Genomic DNA, 10,419 nt, shown 5'->3' with positions numbered 1-10,419 from the left:
TGAGGAGAAAGATACTGAATGCTCTCTTCAGCCTCAGCTCCTAGCTAGGTCTTCTAGTCCCCCTAGGAGTTACTGGGCCTCTATTAGTACAGTGCATCCGACCTCATTTAGCTCCTGCTCCCTATTTATCTTTATTTGTTAGAGTCTGCAGTGGTGGAAGGATAAAGGATTGGGACTTCAAACCTCTAACATGTAATTCACTAAGGTTGGTTTCCACTGTCACTTCAATTGGATTATATTAAAGAAATGTGTTCAGGGATGAATCAAAGTGGAAAAGCACACTGCAAAGAAGGGAGCAACTAGGTTATTCACATCATTTTGAACTTGTGCGTATGACTGAAGGAGGCTGGTCCTGCCTAGGTGTTCATCTCTTCCACCTGGTCCCAGGCAGCGATGGCCTGCCCTCCACATTCTTCTATCAGACCAAAACTAGATGTGACCTGTCAAGCCACACTCTGGTACTACACCAAGCTGTATCTGGGAGGACACTGCAGGTGTGTGTGGGATCTCACTCCAACCACCCTGCTAAGTGATACCCACGCACTTGTTCTCCCTGTACTTCCTGCCCTCTGAGTCATGAACTCCTAGACACCCGTTCGAAATCCACTGCAGGGGCAGCTTGAGGAATGCTTTCCTGACTCTCCGAAGATGTAGTTAATCATTTCGTTCTCTGTGCCACTTCCATATTTTACGTATTTAGTATATGATAAAGTACTTTCTACATGTCACACAGTGTTCTAAGTGCTTTATGTATATTGACTTTTTTTTTTTTTTTTGGAACTACTTATGTTCCCTACGCCCTGACAGCAGCAGCAGGATGGCAGTCAGCTGTGCAACAGAGAGGGCCGGCAATTCTTCCGCACCACAGCACCACCAAGAGTCCCGCCCACGGATCTAAAGACAGCGCTGATAGACGGACTCGCTCAGCTTTCACCAGTTCTGTGAGGTATTTTCAATGCATCTGCTTCACAGATGAGGAAACAAAGAGGCACACAAAGCAAACAACCTGTTCTGAGTGAGCTACTTTGAACCCAAGTAGCTCTTAAAACATTCTGCCGTGTGTTTCTATTGCTGCACTTGATACACTATGTTGGCTAGTTGTTGGCTTCCAAGTCCTCTTCAACCCTAGGAGCTTCTGGAAGCAAGGGCCTGGTCGTACTGAGCTCTGTATTCCACGACTTAGCAGTCCCAAACTGATGGGACTTCCTTTGCACTTATGAGGCCACAGCAGAGGCCCTCAGCTGTGACCAGCCAAATCACCAACTTTCTCATATGCCTGGCTAGTTAGAATCTAAGTAAATCAAGTACACTGGCCATCTGCAGTCATTCCTGGGAAATATCTCCTCTGAATCTAGAGCCATGAAAAAAAAGGAACACCATTCCATAAAAAACTCCAGAATCTCAACAAAAATTGGAAACTAACCTCTAAAGGCAAAAAAAAAAAAAAAAACAAAAAACCCCAACTCAGGCAGAATCCAGAATTCTTTTTGGAATCAAGAAAGACATTAGTGAGAAATCAAACACAAAAGAGTTATAGGTCAATCACACCTCAATAATATTAATAACAATAATATACAAACAACAAAAAACCAAATGGAGACTCTGGGCAGGTGAATTACAGCTAAGGGCCTTCAGCAGCATTGGATCCAGAGAAATACACTTAATACACGTAATAGTAACAAGAGCCGGCACTGCCAAATGCTTTTCTGGGATTTGAATCTGGCTCTGCCCCCGACTACCCTGGTTATGACCTTGGTTAGGTTCTTCAACCTTTTAGCACCTGATGTTCCACATCCATAAAAGGCAAAAAGAGACCCATGTTTTAGTGTTGTGAGGATTAGATGAGTAACAGGAGTCAAATGCTTAGCACAGTGCCTGATATACAGCAAGGGTCCAATGAACAAAAGCTGTTTTTCTTCCTGCATATTTAGTAACATAGGCAGAGAACTGCTGGCATGGAAGGCACACTATTACAAATACCCATCAACCTTTGCTCCTGGTGCCTGGCACCCAGGAGCCATTTAGTGGGTTTTCACAGAATGAATGAATGAATGAATGAATGGCCCAAGTGCTTCCCAGGCTTTTGTTCAAGAAGAGAAACTAGAATGGCAATCAGAAATAAGGCTAACACGTCACAAGGACCAGGCCAGTGAACACTTCAATTTAGCATTCTATTCACGAGATCGATGTGTCACAGACATCCACTGTATGTGTTCGTAATAATGATCCTCAGGCATTGTATAAAGCCTCTTGTGTTTTAGGAGTTTTCAGTGGTTAAATTAGCTTCAAGGAAATTAAAATTAAGTATACATTACTGCATTCAAATGCTTTAAAAATTGGAAATCCACGCAAAGCATAAATGGCAACAATGAATTAACTGGTATATTCTGATTGATTGCAACACTCAGTTCACACTTCTCTACCCACACAGTGTTGTATCCGTCTACATTGTCTATTTCCCACTAGACTGTGAACGCCTCTTATGTCTAGCACTTTAGTACCCACAGTGCCTGGGACAGAACTGTGGTCAGTAAATACTTGACAATAACCTGCCGCTGGGCTCCATGACCACACCACACTATGGCGTTCAATCCAGCAACATGTTCTTTTGGTGTACTTCCATTCCCACAAGACAACAGAAACCTCCTATCTTAAGATTTTTAAATACAAATTGCAACATATAAAAATATGGTACGCTTTAAGAAAATCATTCTTTAAAACCCTAAAATTTAAGACTAACTGATTTGACAGAGTATAGTTTAAACTGGGAGCTAAAGCATCTAAAATGTCCCTTTTTAATTCAGATAATTTCTAACAAAGTCAGATAAAAGCTGCTGATTTTCTTATAAGCAACCATTAAAGGCTTATACTGCTGTCAGATTTACACGGTACTATTGTACTATGGATGGTGGTACTTGCTCAAAGACCAAGAATTGGGAAGAAGAAAAGACAGAAGTAGGTGAAGGAAAGGAAGATTAAGAAGCAACCTCTGACTGATCCTCCTAATAAAAATATTAGGCTCAGGAACCTACTCTGGACTCATGTCAGAAAGAAAACTGAGCTGAAAAGAAAACCAGCTTATCGCCTCCTGGACTCTGACACAAACACTAGGGAAAACGGCCAATGTATTGGGACGAAAGGTGGGTGCCCAGCCCAGCAGGTGAAGGCCGACTGTGAGGCAGTGCCCCCTTTAGCCCAGTGCCCCAGCCTCCTTTTACATTCCACGGGGGTCCTTAACTCTTACGGAGGTCGAAGTAAGGCCGCTCTAAAGCTGTGCACCCTTCCTGGGTACTTGAAGAAGAGCAGGGATGAAAATGGTAGCAAGGGGATCTTGACTTTAAAGTAGGAAGTTGAGTTTTCATCTGTCAGTGGGGAGGTTTGGGTGTTTGTATTAGAGATGCCAAAGGCAAACTCCCTCGCTCTCACGTCTTCCGGGATCTGCACCATTTTCCTGGAGGGAGGATTTGTCAGGAGGGGGGGTGGGGTGGGGGTGGGGGGGATGGGGTGTCAGGGGAAGGTTTCTGGAAAAGTACACTCTGGTATTCACTTGGCCCAAAGGTAGAATTTCCCCTAAAGGGGATCAGGTCTCATGACAGTGTGTTGGGCAGGAAATGGTTGTATAAAATGGTCATTATCTAACTCTCAGAGCCATTTTTGAGGATCAAATGCAATATTTTAGAGCATTTAACACACTGTCAGGCACATAAGGGCCTGATAAGTGTTGACTCTTATTTCACGGAGAAGTACCAACAAGGATGAAAATAAGCTCCAAAGAAAATTTGTTCACAGACCATTAGGAATAACTCCAACTCTGCTGAACTCCTTAAGGGCTGCTTATGATACAACAGAGCAAAAACGGTTTTCTTTTTTAAGATCTATCATTTTAGAAGTTACTGTGGCAACATGTAATTTCAAATCTTTCCAATGCCCAGCAACCGTAATATATTTATTACCATTTGTTGGTTAAAACATCCCTTAAGTGAGTGTAACTAGCAGAGTTTAACTAAATCACCTATGAAACATGGCCCTCCTGTGCTCTTAGGATGTGACATCTTACCAGATGTGCATCTCTCTTACTAGCTTTCCTCTCTCAATCTCACAGTGGTTATAAGGGCTGAGGACTCCTACTTCCTGATAGTTGGCTGTCGAAAGCGTGTTTATAGAGCAAGCAAGTTCTGAAATAAAAGAATAAAAGAAGCCAGAGAGAGTCTCCTTCATTACCAGTTGCCATATTTTAGTATTAAATAAGAAAGCAATTTCAAAAAATCTAATCAGGAATGGTACCAGTCTACTGCCTAGATTAGCTATGCCACTGAACAAATAACAAGTGTTTAAATGACTCAAGCAGATACTGTCAGGTGTGATGAGGTAAAAGATACCTAAAATAAACTGAAGAAACCAGACCTGGCAGAAATAGCAGAGCAGAGCTTCTGAGGAGACACAGCCCTGCCCGGAAGCTCTGCCAGCAGCTACACAGTTCAATCTGGCAGGCACGGTCACCATAAAAACTAAAGACAGAAGGAGAGGACACAGAGGTATGTTTCAGGGCAGGGCCAAACATCAAAAAAAGACAAGGTCTGCGGGGGGAGATATATGCTATGAACCAAGCACATGACAGGTATCCAGAATTCTCAGTTCTACACAGATCTGTCACACCATTACCCATCTGCTCCCTTACACTGAGTCTCTGTCAGAAACAAAGGTAAGGGGGATACATTTGGTTCCTGCACCAGAACAACACAGAATAAGACCACCCTCCCTCATCAGAATTATAGTTTACGGTGGGGTATGCAAAGGTAGACGTTTTCTCAAAGCAGTTGTCCTCAGCCTCTGCATGATGGTGTTCCCTGCTGAAAATCAAATAATACAGAAAAATATTTATCTCAAAGGATAGGTTCCTCTTTGATTGGCTTTAGTTATGTAACAGTTTCTTAAATTTCTTGCATTCGTTCCTTCTTGGTTGGGTTGGGAACATACAGAAGCAGCTGACAAAATGAACAAACGAAAAGCAACTTTTCCTTGTGGTTAATTTGTTACACTTGATCTTAGCCAAAAGGCCCAGAAGCAATTAACTTGTTAAAAGCTTCCTTTGTTTGCTCGGGTGGTCTTGTTTGTGGGTACGTTTGTTTTTGTGCCTGCCTAATACATATCGGCCTCACCCCTACAACCCTCCGTTAGTTTGTCAACATCATTCGTCAGGCGACAATCAGTATCTGCCAGCTGAGTATGAAGCAAAATTCTGTAACAAAATCAGTTTCTGAGAAGCTTATAATCTGGATGGAAGAGACAGATCTTGAATTATTGGGAAAATATTTAATTTCTAATTCTTTTAAAAACAAAATAAAAGAGGGGTGCCAGGTTGGTTTAGTTGGTAGACCACGTGACTCCTGATTGTGGGGTAATGAGTTCAAGTCCCTTGCTGGATGTAGAGATTACTTAAATCAATCTTTTAAAAAATAAATAAAAGCAAATAAAAGATATACTCATTGGCCAAGATTTTTCCCATTTCTCATGTCACTAACAGGAGGGTTAAATATGCAAGCTAATAATGAAAACTGCTATCTTAGGTACAAACATAAATGCCCTCTTCTTTTTTTTTTTTTTTTTTTTTTTTAAAGATTTTTTATTTATTTATTTGACAGAGAGAGATCACAAAGCAGGCAGAGAGGCAGGCAGAGAGAGAGGAGGAAGCAGGCTCCCTGCTGAGCAGAGAGCCTGATGCGGGGCTCGATCCCAGGACCCTGAGATCATGACCCGAGCTGAAGGCAGCGGCTTAACCCACTGAGCCACCCAGGCGCCCCAAATGCCCTCTTCTTTATTAATGGGTGTGAATATGAAACATGATCTCTTGTAAAAATAAATAAATAAAGACAGCTTTGTTCTTTGACAATTTCAGAATAAGGAACTTTGGTTTTTTATTCCCTTTAAGTCTTTCTGTAGTTGACCGCTTTTTTCTGGCTTTGCCATTCACTTCGGCTTTGTATCACCTCAGATCCTCAGAGAAAACAAGGACAGAGAGTCCTCATCTAGAAAACATTTCCTAGTTTTACATTTTAAAAGTCAGTATTTAAAAAGAAAAACCTTCTTAACCCCCCCCAGCCCCTCGCCCCCTTCTGAATAATCTAGGTTTAATACAAGCCTATAAATAAAATTTTTTCCTCAAAAGAAACAAAAACAAAAACAAAACCAAAACACAACACTTGAGTAACTTTACAAGAATTATTGTTTAAAAAATTTACCTAGGGAAATTAAACTTCCAGTCATTTCACCCCTACAACAGACGGTACTCAGGTATCTGAGTTTCGGCGGTGCGTCCTCAGCGCACCGCCCTTTAATTGTTCTGCTGGCATGCTGGCCAAGTCTTCTTAATCACTCTTTTCTTCTCCTTGATAATGTCTATATTCTGGCTTCAGCTCCCACGTGTTTTTGTGGGTCCCTTTTACATTCTGAACACCAATTTCTTTCAAGATTTCCTTTAGGTACCCCTAAAAACAAAAACAACCCAAGATGAGACTTTGAAGGCGAGACAAAATTTAAAATAAAACCATACACCAAACCCCACTCACAAGTAATACAAATTATGATCTTGAAAGCTCGGCAAGATTTCTCTATAAAGATGTTCAACGAACTGTCTCTTGGTTCTACACATGCAGTACAAGCTGTGTTAAAGATACATTCACTTGCATTAAAGGGACTGGAAGTGTGGAATGCCAATGACCTGAGAGCTTGAAAAAAGACCAAAAACGTTCCGATGAAAATACACCAGAAAGTTACTGGTGCTCACTGCTTACTAAGATGACATGGTATATACCACGTGGAATCTTCCCTTGTGTTCAGTGGCTTCATTCAGTTCACAGTTGGGCAGGGTTATTCTTGGACTGGAACCAGTCATTTCAGAAGAAGGAGCACATATACAAAAATAACAAATATTTTGGGGATGATAATATTCTAGAAAGCAAGCACATGACAGGCATTCGGAATTCTCAATTCTAAGGTGACTTTTCAAATTTGCTATCAGGCCACTTGTTTTCCTGTGTAATGAAGAAGATTATCCTTCATCTTTAGTATTGTTTTGATCTTAGCCAAGCTTGCCAAGACAGGGTAAGGAATAAGAAGTGATAACAAGACATGGTAAAAGCCATGGAGTCTGCGGTTTTCTCATGCTTGGCTCCTCCAGAGGAAGGAGGTGAGCTGTGACACAAGACAGAACTCTGTTTTATGTCATTTTAGGTCCTCAAAATCAATACACATTAACCAAATGATTATTATATTCAGGGAAATGATGGCAGTGATACATATAGTAGCAAACCCTACCTTTACTTGGCAATGTCCAAGGCCAAAAAGCATTCCACTACAAATTGACCAATTAAATTATAGTACTGCTTTCTTGGCAATAGAGAGAAAAGTTAATTATTTTTAAGTGTTTTTTGGGGCTCCTGGGTGGCTCAGTCAGTTAAGTGTCTGTCTTCAGCTCAGGTCATGATCTTGGGGTCTTGGGATCAAGCCCCACATCCTCGTGGTTAGGCTCCCTGCTCAGTGGGGAGTCCGGTTCTCGCTCTACCTTTGCTCCTCCCCTCTGCTTGTGCTTGCTTTCACGCACGCTCTCTCTCTCTTTCTCTCTGGCACTCTTTTTCAAATGAATAAATAAAATCTTTAAAAAGTGTTTCTTCCCCGGGGCGCCTGGGTGGCTCAGTGGGTTAAAGCGTCTGCCTTCGGCTCAGGTTATGGTCCCAGGGTCCTGGGATCGAGCCCTGCATCGGGCTCTCTGCTCGGCAGGGAGTCTGCTTCCTTCTCACTCTCTGCCTGCCTCTCTGCCTACTTGCGATCTCTGTCAAATAAATAAATAAAATCTTTAAAAAAAAAAAGTGTTTTTTCCCCATGCAGAACCAATCCAGTAATATTTTGCATATATGCTTCACAGAACCAGTTACAGTACTAGTGACTGACCCTGCTGACAGAGGATGTAATATTTTTTACTTATTGAAATGAGGTACTGACTAGAAAAATGGCTGAGAACCTCTTACAGAGATAATGTTTAAGGCAGTGCCCTTCCTGGGGCTGACTACTTGTCCCAGAGCCTCATGGGAGACTTGTTAAATAAACCTCCCATCTTAGGCCTAGTGAATCAAAATCTCTGGGGCCAGACCTGGGAATCTGCATTTTCACAAGCCTCTAGGAGACTCTGATTTAAGTACACTAAAGTTCCACGGCATCTGCTTTAATGGTTCACCCAGCCCTAATACTCTAGGATCTTGAGTCCTCGAAGTTTAAGTGCTGGGGATTCTGTATTAACAAACCCAATCACATACCACCTTACACTGACTGGCACTGTAATGCTCTACTGTTTGGATCCTTTCATTTAGGGGCTGGCTGTCACCTGGAAACAAGAGCTGATTAACACTGGAACCACATGGCCCTGGATGGCTTAGTGGGAATACAGGTGTGGCCTCCCCATTCCAGCAGCCAGGGCCCAGCAGGTGGCAGCAATGAATCAAATGAGGCCTGGGTTTCCCCAGAAAGAAGCCTGCTTGTCTCCCACACTTTCTGCAGTTGCCTTCACTAAAGGATCGGTGCCAATGAGTAAGCATAAAGGCTCGCGCCATCCAGGTGATATGCACAGCTGCTCTCCGCTGCTTCAAATCACATTTTTAAAACGGGACACTGTTCATAAGCTACTTTCTCATTAAGCAGTATTCATAAAGGGAAAATGATGTGCTGGACACAAAGGATTTTCAGTTTAGATGCCAAGAATGACATCTTTGTAAAATTCCAAAGGACGATTTATTGGGAGGCAGGCTACAAACCTGGACACAAACAATCAAACAATTGGCCGCACTGCTCTCGGTCAAAACTGCAAAGAGCAATTGCTGGGAGCACTGTGGCCGGGAGCCAGCAGCTCTCCGGACTGCCAAGTGTACTGTGAACATTCAGAAGCCAGACACAGACGTGAAAAGCCTCAAGAGGGTTAAACACAAAATAGTAAAGTCTCAAGTGTACAAATACAGTTGCTTTCATGTGTAGTCCACACTCATTTTGTTAAATTAGTATAACGTTACGGAGTATTTTGTTTTCCTAATGAAAATTCACTCCCTATTTCCTTTTCAACAGTAAGAACAGAATGAGATAGTCTGTCAGTCTGTCAAGTAACGAGTTGGGATTAGGGTCACAGTATCTACCCATGGTACAGAATTCTTTTTTTGGTGGAAGGTGGGGGAAAAGGACATTTCTGGAGTTTTAGAATGTTCCAAACTGCAACCTAAAGTCATTTTACTCTAACCAAATGAATCAATTTGGCACAACCCATTAGTAAAGAAAGTAAAGTAATGATAGGGAAACAGGCCACAAAAGTCCCTGAAGGAAAGACACAGGTAGGGAACAGTGAGATCATGTCATTCCACTGTTGAGAGAAAATTTTTTAGATTTAATTTATTTATTTGAGAGAGAGAGCGAGCTCACATGCACAAGTGGCAGTAAGGGCAGAGGAGAGGGAGAAGGAGACTCCCTGCTGAGCAGGGAGCCTGACACAGGGCTCGTGGTTCCCAAGACCCTGGGATCGTGACCTGAGCCAAAGGCAGATGCTTAATCTGTTGAAAACTTTTTAATAACTTCCCCTTTGGCCTAGAGGTTAACTTTCATACTCCTTCATAGGCATCCATTCAGGCCTGCCTTTTCCCTTTGGCCTCTTCTAAGAATTCCCTGAAGACATGCTTGTCACTTCTGTGTCTACATGCTTCCTATTTTCTCCATATGCCATTCCCTCTCCCTGTCATGCTTATCCCCTTTCGTCAGATCTGAACTCATCCTTGAAGACTGCATGAATGTCCCTCTCTCAGACCAACTTTCCCTAACAGTCACACATCTTAGATTTACATTTCACACTGGATGTTCTTCAGTGATGGCCCTCATACTACACTGTACCCCTTGACCCACATGCCTCTCTCCCATCAAGCCATGCGCTCCTACGGCAGTGGATGCCTGCACATCACAGAGTCTCAGTGCATTTACACTGAACAAACAAGGTATGCTTAAGAGCAAACAAGGGAACTAAGAGGATTTAGTGGGGGAGTTGTCTGAGGTAAGATCACTTAGAAGGTCCACAGGACTAAACTATGCTAAATCTAGTTCTGCTCATTTTTAGAACTCAGGCTCTAATTAACTTATAGGGCAATGAAAAATACAAGTTGACTGATTAAATTGTATTACCTGATTCGGAATGACATTTGTGACTAAAAATCTACATTTTAGTGGTAAAATATTGCTGGGAACAAAGTCATCTGAGAGGGAAATTTTAAAGATTCTAACAGGATTGAAGATCAATTGACAATCTAACTTTCCTTTAATAAAAATTCATACATTTACACAAATATTTATTTTAGAACCTACTATGGGCCAGATGGATTGGTAACACAGTCAGTCTTC

The 10,419-nt window shown here is 42.1% G+C and overlaps 1 protein-coding gene across 2 annotated transcripts in view; it reads right to left on the bottom strand.

Annotated features, from left to right (window-relative positions):
• Positions 1-3,652: 3,652 nt before the first annotated feature.
• Positions 3,653-10,419, bottom strand: part of GTF2F2 (general transcription factor IIF subunit 2) — a 149,932-nt gene continuing 143,165 nt past the window's right edge. The window contains exons 8-9 of one of the 2 annotated variants that reach the window (XR_004384612.1): positions 6,240-6,485; positions 3,653-4,175 (exon numbers count right to left, since the gene is read on the bottom strand). Coding sequence is in view for 1 of the 2 variants with exons in the window: in XM_032873992.1 (XP_032729883.1) it covers positions 6,366-6,485 (120 nt within the window). In the remaining variant the exon portion in view is untranslated. Of the gene's footprint in view, positions 4,176-6,205; positions 6,486-10,419 lie in introns of those variants that run through there. The other variant, XM_032873992.1, reaches the window with a different exon arrangement.

The sequence above is a fragment of the Lontra canadensis genome, unplaced genomic scaffold, assembly GCF_010015895.1.
Source record: "Lontra canadensis isolate GAN:19392208 unplaced genomic scaffold, GSC_riverotter_1.0 scaffold51, whole genome shotgun sequence".
Lineage (NCBI taxonomy): Eukaryota > Metazoa > Chordata > Mammalia > Carnivora > Mustelidae > Lontra > Lontra canadensis.
The sequence above is the reverse complement of the archived record's forward strand: the minus strand, read 5'-3'. Positions and strand labels throughout refer to the sequence as shown.